Source organism: Bison bison, unplaced genomic scaffold (genome assembly GCF_000754665.1).
Source record: "Bison bison bison isolate TAMUID 2011002044 unplaced genomic scaffold, Bison_UMD1.0 scf7180017864038, whole genome shotgun sequence".
NCBI lineage: Eukaryota > Metazoa > Chordata > Mammalia > Artiodactyla > Bovidae > Bison > Bison bison.
The window spans coordinates 5056025-5067976 of NW_011494610.1; the positions used below are offsets into that span (position 1 = coordinate 5056025).

The 11952-nt window shown below is 50.7% G+C and overlaps 1 protein-coding gene across 1 annotated transcript in view; it reads right to left on the bottom strand.

Moving 5' to 3' along the window:
* Nucleotides 1–11952, bottom strand: part of NFATC2 (nuclear factor of activated T-cells, cytoplasmic, calcineurin-dependent 2) — a 144060-nt gene that overhangs the window by 46930 nt on the left and 85178 nt on the right. The window contains 3 exon segments of the mRNA XM_010835127.1: nucleotides 7–98; nucleotides 1375–1501; nucleotides 2137–2192. Coding sequence (XP_010833429.1) covers nucleotides 7–98; nucleotides 1375–1501; nucleotides 2137–2192 — 275 coding nt within the window.

Sequence of the window (11952 nt, forward strand, 5' to 3'; positions counted from 1 at the left end):
CTGCGCATAGTACGGCTGGCTCCCCAGGCCCCCGTGGGCGGGGCTGCAGATCAAGGCGGGGTCGTACTCATCAGTGGGCTCCGTCTTGATGGCTGGGACTGCGAGAAGAGAAGAGCACACGGGGCGGACCTCTCTTAGTGCCGCCGGGGGGCATGGAGGATGGGCAGACGGCGGTAGGAGCACAGCCTTGGGAGGCCAGACGGCCGGGATCAGAGATCTGGGCTCGGGCAAGAGGCTCCCCCTGTGCCACTGTCTTAGGTTAGAAGTTTGACCTTGGGTGATGGCCTTGAACTATAGGTCTTTCCGACGGCGGAAAGTGGCTGGGGGGTTGCCATCAGCCCTGGGACATGTGCTGTCTTTTCCCCCAGGGGGAGAGCTCCGACAAAAGCTTGATGTAAAATTATGCCTCCACCTCCTGCCTCTGCCCTGGCAGCTCCCATCCCTTCCCTGCCTGCCGTCCTTCACCACACTCAGCATCCTCTGAAATGTCTGTGCACTCCATGTGCTCAGCTATATCTCAACCCGCCCCTCCCCCACTAGAATGTGAGCTCCTCCAAGAGAGGATTCTTCTTCTTGGTCTTTTTTGTTCAATGCTGGGACCCCGGCACCCTGAACAGTTGTTACTGGTTAGTTGTTAAGTTGTGTCAGACTCTTTGGCAACCCCCTGGACTGTAGCCCCCTGGGCTCCTCTGTCCGTGGGATTTCCCAGGCAATGCTCGGGTTGCCATTTCCTTCTCCAGGGGACCTTCCCCACCCAGGGATCGAAGCTGGGTCTTCTGGATTGCAGGCAGATTCTTTACTGTGTGAGCCACAAGGGAAGCCCACCCTAAACAGTACCTGGCACTGAGTGGGCACTCAGATATTTTCTTGACAAAGGAATGAATGAAACATGGCTCTCGCTGCCTGTCTTGGGACCGCAGTGCTTGGTGGGAATGAGGCCTCCTGGCCTGGTGATCCACTCAGTAACTGTTTATCCACCAAGTGACCACCTACTGTGGGATCCCTAAGGAGCTGGCTTTTAGGGCATATTCACTTTCTGCCTCTATTGTGATCAAATCTACGACAGAGAGAGGAGTCATCAACCTTGCCGTCTTCCAGTAAACAAGCCTATGTGTGCCCCATTCTTATTCTGCCCTTGCAAAGGAAAATACTAATAACAGTAGCTAATGTCGTTGATGTAGACGGTCCCAAGCACTTTACACACATTGGATTTCTACAGCTCTCATAAGGAAGGTGCCATCTGACAGAGGAGGAAGCTGAGGCTGAGACAGGGTGAGTCACTTGCCCAAAGCCGCCCAGCAGATCACAGGCGTCCTCACCCGCACACACAGCCGCCTCTTCACGCCCAAGGGGCCTCCAGAGAGAACTCCTTACCTGGATGGTAGGTAAAGTGCTGAGGCTGGCTTCGTTTTCTTTTCCCGTTGATGACGTAAAAGTTCACCTTCACCGAAGTCCGAATGTGCTTGTTCCGATACTCCGGAATCTCAACAAAAAGCATGTTCTGAAAGAAAGTTGTCAGTAATTTAACTGCAACCGCAAGTAAATTCCTATCCAAGGTCCTAAGCACAGTGAGCCAGCCCATCTAAAAGGATGGTGGGCAGGGACACGCTGGGGGTGTGGGATTAACAGACGCACAGTACTCTGTATAAAACAAATAGGATTTGCTCTATAGCACAGGGAACTGTATTCAATCTCTTGAAATAATCTATAATGGAAAATAATTTTAAAAATATGGATATATATGTGTTCACATACATAACCGAATCACTCTGCTGTGCACCCAAAACCAACAGCATATTGTGAACCAACTATAGTTCAATAAAAATAAAAAGACTCATGACATTTCCTGCAGGCTTACAGGCAAAATTCTAATTAAAGGGAACTTGACTTTTCAGCTGCAGCAAAGATGACTTACTACTTACTCTATCAAAGTATATTAAGATGTCACGGTTATAAATCAGAGGGTCTGATGCTCAGGAAACATGTAATTCACTCGTCAAGTCAATGCCCACTAAATGCCTATTTGGTCCAAAGCACTGGGATGTTGATGAAGGAAGGAGAAAAAAGAGGGAAAGAGAACACAAGGGTTGGGGGTGGACAGGACAGGTCATCCGGTCAGCGCGTGTGGGTGCTTACAGGCTGGCTCTTGTCTTTATCCACCGTGGCCTCCATCTCCCAAATTTGCTGCCCATCTGGAAAAATTTAGAAATGACAGACTTTGAAGGAATTCTTAGCAACCGAAGATTTAAGACAAAAACTCACCAACTTATACTGATCTTGGCTTCTAGGTTAGATCATTTCAGTAAAGCACACTGTATGTGTGCACTAGGTATGCACGTATGTATATACACGTATTTTTATTTCTATAAACACATATTTCTTTTTGCAAAGAGAAGGCACATGGACAATGGAAAACTGGGCAACGCTACAAAACCAGGGAAAAAATAGAAATTGTCCATCATCCCAAAACCATTATCTTTTTTCTCTATATTTAAATATCTACATCTTTCTTTAAAATACAAAGATTGTTATACGCTTTACTTTATAATAAGCTTTGTTCAACCAAAGGCTATTTCCAAAATGCTCTGCATATGCCAAGACTGTCGCAGGGGCCCCATTACAGACCCACGGCTGTCCCAGACATGACTTCTCCATCGTCTGAGAACACAGGTGGCTCGCATATTCTGTCCTCAGAGGTTTAAACAATGTCCTGGCTCGTGAGGCCTTGGAGAGGGAGGGAACACAGGCGCCCACCCTCCACCTTTTAGTCAACAGACAGCCTGGCTCTCACGTGACCCGTCACAACAGGCATGGAGAGGTTTCAGTGGTAAACCCTCCTTCCCTGAAGCAGGGCTCTGGCTCCCCAGTTTGGGGCCAACAAGTTGGGCCAAACAAAACTCTGCATTTGCAAATAATAGATTTCTTTTGTTGACCACCTACATTGGCCAGTGGGCAGTTTGGGGCTAAAACAAATCATTTCCACAAGTGTTTCCAGGGTGTTTTGTGGAGCACTGGCTCTGAAGAATATTAAATGGGTTTATGAGAAAGGAAAGCAAGCTCTACCAGCTAGTAAGCATTTGGCAAAAGCAGAGTCAGGCAAGTGAATTTCTTCACTGCAGGACTGCTCAGAGCCTTTAATCTGCTCAGGTATAGCATTACCTCTCCAAGGTGGGCTGGGTATGTATTGTGTCCCGACATTTGGCCAAAGGACGACCCCCACCCCCTTTGCAAGCATGGTGATTAGCAGCTTCTGTGATAGGTCAGATTTGAACCATGTCGTCTTGGACCAGCAGGTTTACCCAAAGAAACTGAGTTTCCAGGCATTATTTCAACTTGTAGAGGACATATTTCCCAACATAATAAGTAATAAAAAGTCGTGATTGCCACCAAAGCTGATGCAATCGAGATGACCTGCAGGAAGAACAAGCACTAAGCCGGTTGGAGCCGTCTCCAACAAGTCAGCCTGCGTGTCCTGGCCTTGCAGTTCCTGAAATGACGAGGGGAGACACAGGTTTACGCCCAAAGGGAAGAGATCTCTGCGGAGGGGAGCAAGTTAAGAGTTGCCACTGCCTCACCAACACCCACGACATGGCAGGTGTCTAGTAAACATTTCATGTCTGAATGTACAAAAGTGTCAGCAGCTCCAAAGGCTGCTGACAGGAGCAGGGGAAAAACCAGGAGCTGACATCAGCCGCTGCTCAAAAGGAAGCAAGGGAGAACAGATGGACAGATGTCAAGGAATCTGAAGTCAAGTCATCGAGACAGGGTACGTCTGGTGTGTGAAACCCCGGATAGAGCTCTTCTGAGAAAATCCTCACTTTTTAAAATCAAAGACAGGTCACAGGTCATTGAAGAGACATGTGTCCACCTCTCAGAAGGCAGTTTGAGCTAAGCACAGGTCCTCATCAAAAACCACATCCCCACTAGCTGCAGTGTGAGCTATGTCAGAAGATCAAGTAACAAATTAATCCAAGAAAGGGACGATGCTGATGTCTGGTGCCTCGCTCTCCTCCTCAGCCTCTCACTGGCTGAACTGAGCTCTTCCATCACGTAGCTGCAGATTCCCGAGCCCATGCAGCCCCTCCGCCAAGTTAATGGAGGGTAGGTGGGTATTGGCGGTGGCTTGGCCTTCAAGACTCAGCTGAAGTCCCCTGTTTTGGACCAAGTTTATCCCCTCTGGGTACCCTCACCATCACCTGTCCTACAGGACACCCTCAGGGGCCATGACTTCATTTCATGCCTCAGGATTCAGTCATTTGTTGACATGATCAGAGTTTATTACATCACTGCAGTAAGTAACAGTTATAATCTAAGTGGTGGCTGAAGCAGCAAAGTGCTTCTTCAAGGAAAACAGAGGTCTGTGGGATGGAAACAACCCAAGTGACCATCAGTGGATAAAGGGAAAAACAAAATGTGCTCTATACATACAGTATGAATGTGAGACTTGGACCATAAAGAAAGCTGGAGGATGAGATGGTTGGGTGGCAGCACCAAATCAGTGGACATGAGTTTGAGCAAGCTCCGGGAGTTGGTGATGGACAGGGAGGCCTGGCGTGTTGCAGTCCGTGGGGTGGCAAAGAATTGATGCTTTTGAACTGTGGTGTTGGAGAAGACTCTTGAGAGTTCCTGGGATGGCAAGGAGATCCAACCAGTCCATCCTAAAGGAAATCAGTCCTGAATATTCATTGGGAGGACTGATGCTGAAGCTGAAGCTCCAATACTTTGGCCACCTGATGCGAAGAGCTGACTCACTGCAAAAGACCCTGATGCTGGCAAAGACTGAAGGGAGCAGGAGAAGGGGGCGATGGAGGATGAGATGGTTGGGTGGCAGCACTGAATCAGTGGACATGAGTTTGAGCAAGCTCTGGGAGTTGGTGATGGACAGGGAGGCCTGGCGTGTTGCAGTCCGTGGGGTGGCAATGAGTCAGACATGACTGAGTGAACTGAACTGATACATACAGTGGAATATTATTTAGCCTTAAAGGGGGAGCAAATTTTGATATGTGCTATAAGCACAGATCTTAAAAACATTATTAAATACACCAGGCACAGAAGGACAAAGATGGTTTGATCCCACTCATATGAGGCACACAGAATAGGGCAATTCATAGAGACAGAAAAGGGGCTGCCAGTTCCCAGGGGCTGGGGGAGGAGGGAGGTGTCATTTAACAGGCACAGATCTCCTGTTCCAGAAACGGGAAATGTCCTGAAAACAGCGCTGTTACACAGCACTGTGGCTGCATCTCCATACTTCTGAACGACACGCCTGCACACGGTTAGAACGACCAGTGTTATGCTGTGTGTGGTTTGTATAGTCAGTCGTGCCTGACTCTTTGAGACCCCGTGCACTGTGGCATGCCAGGCTCCTCTGTCCATGGGATTCTCTAGGCAAGAATATTGGAACGGGTTGCCATTCCCTTCTCCAGGCGATCTTTCCGACCCAGGGATGAAACCGGGTTTCTCCCGCTCTGCAGGCAGGTTCTTTACGGTCTGAGCCACCTGGAAGCCCAGCGTACACTTCACCACAGCTCTCTCTGTTTTTTAAAGCCAACTGGCCTACAGAATGGCTTAGTGACTTTTTAACTAGCTACTGCCATTTCAAGATGAAATTTCACCTAAAAAAACGAAGATTTTGCTCTTGAAAAAATAATTCCGACAGGTGGCACGGTGCCTGATTTTTCTTTCCTTTCAAATATGGGTCTTTCCACCATTATTTCCATTTTTTTAAGGCCCCAAAGGCAGTTTTAGACATTTGGCCTGGCTGCCTGAATGGAGGGCGGGGACACGCTCCCAGAGAGCAGGGCCACGCCGCCGACTTGTTCTCTGCTTTCTCCCGGGCGACATGTCTGGCGCTTAATAGATGCTCCACAAACACAGGTGGACTAAATGCACAAACTGACCTCAGGATTCCCCGGCACTCAGCCCATTGCCAGAGCTCAGGAAACGGCCGGCTACTGGCCACTCTGCAAAAAGACCCCACGAAGCAAAATCACCGCCTGTCTGTGAAGAGTCCTTTGAGGGAACTGACTGCAGGAGCCTGGCATTACAGGTGCAGACAAGGAGTCAAACTCAACCCGAGCCACTCAGCCCGAGTTCTAGATAATTCTAGGTAATCCACTCCGGGTTGCTACCCTAGGTCCGGGACTCGGAAAACCTGCCCAGAACAGAAGAGGCTCGAGAAGACCAAGTCTGCTTCTACTGCTCTGGGCTGAGATGAAATAAAGGACTTCGGTCTCTCGAGCAGATGTTCGGGCAAACTTCCCCTGTCCTAAATTAAGAGGGGCTGGCAGCCAGCACAAAATAGGCTCTTCCAAGTCTTTACTCAGAGGCTAAAACAGCCAGCTCCTTCGGGCAAAGAGGTTGGGTCTACAGAAGCCTCAGCAAGACTCTGTAAGAGAAACAATGGGGTGGGAAGCACACGGCTCAAGAAATATCCCAGCCTTTGCTCTAACTTGGCGCCGCCGCCAGGAGAACACTCGGCCCCGTGGCCAGTGGGTCTGTGGGTGGATGGTCCCGTGGAGCTCTTGCAGGCAGCTCTTGAACCCCCTGATGGAGCAGCGCATCCGGAAGCAGCAAGCAGGCCGGGCTGGAGTCTCCGCAGTCAGCCTCGTGTCAACGGTGGGCTCACGTCAGCACCCCCTCAGAAAGGAGCACACTCCCAGAAGAAGGGAAGCAAGCCCATCCTCACTGGGGCCCGTGAGCGTGCCACTGGGCTCCAAGCGAACCGGGAGGAAATCAAAGTGTCAGTTTGGGTTAGGAAACGGCTTGTGATGCTTCCCAGGCCTGGCTCTGCTTTTTAAAATTAGCTCCCTTCTCCATGAAGATGGCTGAAGTCATTTGGGTCTGCTCTTTACGATTGCTTAACTAGCAGAAAAACTCACGCTCCCTGGATGCAAGGGCTTAATGAGCTGAGCAGATGCGGGGCTGGGGGGGGCGGTCAGGAATGGCCCCTTAGGATTTCATCCACCCAGAATGGTACCACTGGGCTCCTCAGGTGGCTCAGTGGTAAAGATCTGCCTGCCAACGCAGGAGACGCAAGTTCGATCCCTAGGTCGGGAAGATCCCCCGGAGAAGGAAATGGCAACACACTCCAGTATTCTTGCTGGGAAATCCCATGGACGGAGGAGCCTGGGAGGACTACAGTCCTCAGGGTCGCAGAGTCAGCCACGACTGAGTGGACTGAACAACAGAAATGGTGCCACTGCCCTCGATGGGTCTCCTGAGAGCTGGCAAGGAAGAGCCTGATTCCTACACCTCCCGTCTTTCCTTCCGCCTCCCCACATCCTTGGTAGGCCTACCCCACCTGCCGTGTCCCCATCTGCACAACTGCAGGGACAGCTCCATCACCCCGCCTCCACCCCGAGCTCATTCTCCGTGCAGATTGCCAAAGCAATCTCAAAAATGTAAATTTGATCATGACATCTCCCTGCTTAAAAGCCTCCAACAGCTACTCGCTTCTGGAAGGAAATGCAAACTCCTCGCCACATCCACACGGCCCAGCCTGACCTGGCCCCTGCCCCCCATGACCTCTCCAGGCTTGACTGGTGTCGCACTCGCCTTCGCCTGCACCAGCCGCCTGGGTCTGGTTTCAGTTCCCCAAACACCCCAGGCTCAGCCCCACGCTGGGACCCTGGCCCGGGGCAGTTCCTCTTGCCTGGACACTCTTCCGAGCACCCATCTGGCTCCCTCTTTCCCGCCTTTAGGGCTCCGTGCAAAGGCATGTCCTCAGGGAAGCCCTCCCTGACTACACAGCCCATGCTTGCCAGATATAAGAAACAAAATACAGACTGTGGAGTTAAATGTGAATCTCAGCAAGCAAGGAATACTTTTTAAACTACCGGTATGTCCCAAGCTCTGTGCCACTGCGTGGGACACACTCATACTAAGAAATCTGGATTCAAGTTAGCATCCTGTATTTTTCTCTTAACCTCCAGACCCTTTGGTCCTGCTCCTAGGACTGGTTCCCCTGTCCTCACAGCACTCATCCGATCTCAAAGTGACCTCCTTGTAGGCAAGTTTGAAACTAGCCATGCCCTGAGGGCAGGGATCTCCTTGGTCATATGCCCCCAGGGCCTGGCACAGAACCTGTGCACACTAGGTTTCTAATAAATATCTAGGGAGCAGCCACGGAAATCCCAGGGGCTGCGTGCGTGGAGGAGCGAGGCCAGAAGAGCATCAGCACGTCATCTGCATAGACGCCAGACTTCAGCTCAGCTTTCATCCCAGGCCAGGGGCACCTCTCCTCAGCGATGGGCCGTCATCCCGAGGTGTCCTCCACCAGCCCCCACAGTCACTCAGGGAGCCAGGAAGTTGGGGTTTGGGGCCCAGCCTTCCTCTGACGTGTGCTGTCAACTCAAGGAAGTCTGCCCACCCCCCTTGGTGAGCTGGCTTCCCATCTGTGAGAGGGGGTAGGCGGCGGGACGTTCCTCAGTTTCCCTCCATCGCATCGGGCATGACAGCAGGGTCTGATGGCTGGGAGCTGAGAGGAGGGGAAAGGCTTGCCTGTGCCAGGAAGGACCCTTCTCCCAGACAAGAAACCAACCTGGGCCTTACTCGTTCAGGTAAGTAAACCGAGCTCTCAGAGGACACGTGGACAGTCGGCTGACGTCTTCTGGGTGCCCACCATGGCCCAGCACTTTCAGACCCTTGAGCTCCTTTTACGGCCCAAATACCACCAAACCCCCTTTTACAGATGGGGAAACCAAGTCCCAAAGCACAAAAGATGAGGTTTATCCAGGCTTCAAGCCAAATCTGCCGGACGATCCAAAATTCAGCCTGCTTACCCTTAAACACATAGCACTCCTACTGTTTTTAAAAGTATGCAACCAAAACCGTAGGAAAAAAAATAACGCAAGAGGTGTCAAACAGTTCGTTAATAAAAGATATGATTTTCTCGACGGGGGTGGAAATTCCATCCTGCTAACTGCAAATTACAGAAAGTCTGTTGGCGCCAAGAACAATTCCTGATGGTGAAAACACCAGGGCCCATGTTAATCAGAAAACTCATGTCCTCTTTTTAAGACACTGAAATAGCAGGATCCTTCAAAGTCTGTTCTTACACACAAGAGGACTGGAGTTCAGGCAAACAGCCCTCTGAAAAGAAGACCATCTTCTCTATCTCTGGGGGTGGGGGTGGGCTCCTGAGCTGCGATCTGACTTCTGTTGTTGGGGGAACGCTCAAAGCCCCAGCCAGCTGTGTATAAGTGGTGGGCTCTGGCCCAAGGGACCTGTGACACCGCGGACGTGAGTCACCAAGGGCAAAGGTCTACAGAGCCTTAGTCATGGTCAAGCCCAGCTTGAAGGCTGACCTTTCCCAGAGGCAAGTCCAAGGCAGAGAGACTTCCAGACCAAGTCAATTGTTTCAGAAGACACCAGATGCGGTGAAGCCAAACCCATGGAGAAAAACAGGTGGGAAGAGGAGGTGTCTTCTCTAAGTGAGTTCCAATGTTTCCAGGGGACGAATCCACGGAAAAGTACTTAATTTAGCAAAAAATTTTTATTTTAAGCATATGCATTTATATTTATTAAACAAAGCTCAAAATACAACCTTTGGGAACCTCCAAGTCATAAAATGACTCACATTAGGATGTGATGACTCAGTGGGAAAGAGGGAATTCCAATTCCACCACCCACGCCTTCTTTCTAAAAAATCAATTTGCCCTCTCAACAGGTGATAGGAGCCTCTGCCATCGGACTGGTCCAAGAAACCATCCAGCAAAACAAAACACAAGTTCTCTTCAAACAATTTAAGTTTCAAAGCTGAGTAATCCGACACAGGCACATTTCCAACCTACGCCCCCGCGGGACACAGAGGGCCAGGGAGCTACTTGGCTGGAGCCAGGGGGAGCGGGGGGGTGCTGAATTAAGAAAGATTTACCAGCTGAAAAATTCCAAAACCCTGTGTCATGTGGAGGAACCTTCCAAAACATTGGATCCCACCCAGGCGCGGCGAGTCGCTCGGAGCCATGGCAACCCCGTTTCCGCTGCCACATCACTTTTATTTTTGTGTCCTTAGATTTTTTCCTGTTTTGCAATGTTTTGCTGGGACCCCCGACTCCGCCTGAGGCCTGGGTGGCCGGGGGCCAGGGTTACCAGCTGAAGTCAGGAACAGCCTGGACTTCCCAGGGTGAACTTTGCCTGCAGAGGTTCCACATTTCTTAAATTTCAGAGAATATAGAAAGGCTTTTCAGCAATTACTGAAAATGGTCAATGGGAAAGCTCCGGATCGTTCTGTGGGGCTCCTCTTTGTTCTCTTGGATGTGACTTGCGAGATCCCTCTAGGGTTGATGATAAATGTTCCCCAGGATTCCAGCTCTGTCACCAGCTGGGAGCTGACTTGGGGCCCATGGCTTGACCTCTGTGAGCCTCAGTGACCTCATCTGTAAGATGGGAGTAATGCTGCCTGCCTCTCCAGGCTGGTGTGACGATTAAATACATTCACTCAGCAATATGTATAAACACCTGCTTAGCAACTAAACCACCACCACAAGCACCTACTAAGTGCCAAGGTCGTTCCAGATGCTGCAGACACAGCAGCAAACGCCACGTTCCAGCCCTCAAGGAACTCTATATGTGAGACTAGATAATAAATGAGCAAAAAAAAAAAATAGACAAGATCTCTCCAGTAGATAGGACTTCCCTGGTGGTCCGGGGGCTAGGACCCTGCAGTGCCGACGAAGAGTTCAATCCCTGGTCGGGGAACTAGATCCCACACGCTGTAAATAAGGATCTCAGATGCCACATCAAAGGTTAAAGATCTCATAAGACCTGGTGCAGCCAAAATATTAATAAATAAACGGTTTTTTTAAAAAGGTGATTCTCATAGAGCTAAGAACTTCAGAGGAGGCAGGGAAGGGCAAGGGGGGGAGGTCAAGCACCTTCGGAGCAGACGGTCAAGGAGGGGCATCTTAAGGACGTCACCTCTGAGTTGAGCTTTGTAGAAATGGAACGATGCAGCCACCAGGAAACAGCAAAAGCAAAGCTCCTCTGATGGAAAGGAGAGTGGGGTGTCTGACGGCAGAGTGAAGACAATATAGCTAAGGCCCCAGGAGCAAGAGGGCAAGTCCAAAGGGCCGAAATCGGAGAGATGGGCAAGGGCCAGCTTGCGCGGGCCCCTAGAAGTCCTGCAAATCATTAAAAATAGTAATAAAAACAATATAATAATCATTATTATTACTGCTGCTATAAATAAGATGCCACTTTCCAAAACACCGAGCTTTTCTAACTTAAGAAACACCACGCTCCCCTTCTCCTACTGTTTTTCCACCATCCTCCAATTTGTCATCCTGCTGGAGTGGAAACTGCCAATTCCATTTCAGTCGACAGCTATAAAAAGCACACTGGAGCTGGTGGTGCCGATGACCCAACGTGGGGGCTAAGATTAGCCCAGGAGGCTGTCACCTTTCCTTAATGTGAGAACCAGCTGGGGTTCCCCTTCCTTGGAAAACTTCAACTGTTCCACTCCGCCCCACCCCGCAGCAGCCCGGCCGGCCAAACTGTCCATGGAGATGGGAACGGGGAGCCGTTTTGGAAAAAAGAAGTTGAGCAACAGGGATTCCCCCTGCAGAAGGCGGTCCCGGGCTGGACAGCAAGTGCTTGGGGTCAAAAGAGCAGGAGTGGCTCCCTGCGAATACAAGGGCACCCCCCCCACAACCTGTCGGAGCCTCTGGGGGCCAGACATCCCTCCAGGGAAGCCCTCCACTCCTCAGGGCCCGGGGGCACCTCGCACACCCCAGCCTGTCTGCTGGCATCGGTCCAGGGACCGCATCCACCCCAGAGTCTTTTTGATCAGACATGGGACAGTCCTAAAGGACCCTCCTGCCCTCAGTGACCCACTGCAGACTTCAAGAGGCTGTCTCACCACAAAACAGTTCAAGTCAGTGTCTCAGAGCAGCTAAAGGACCTTCAGGCAGGCTCACCTGGTTCTGAGACACTGACTTGAACTGTTTTGTG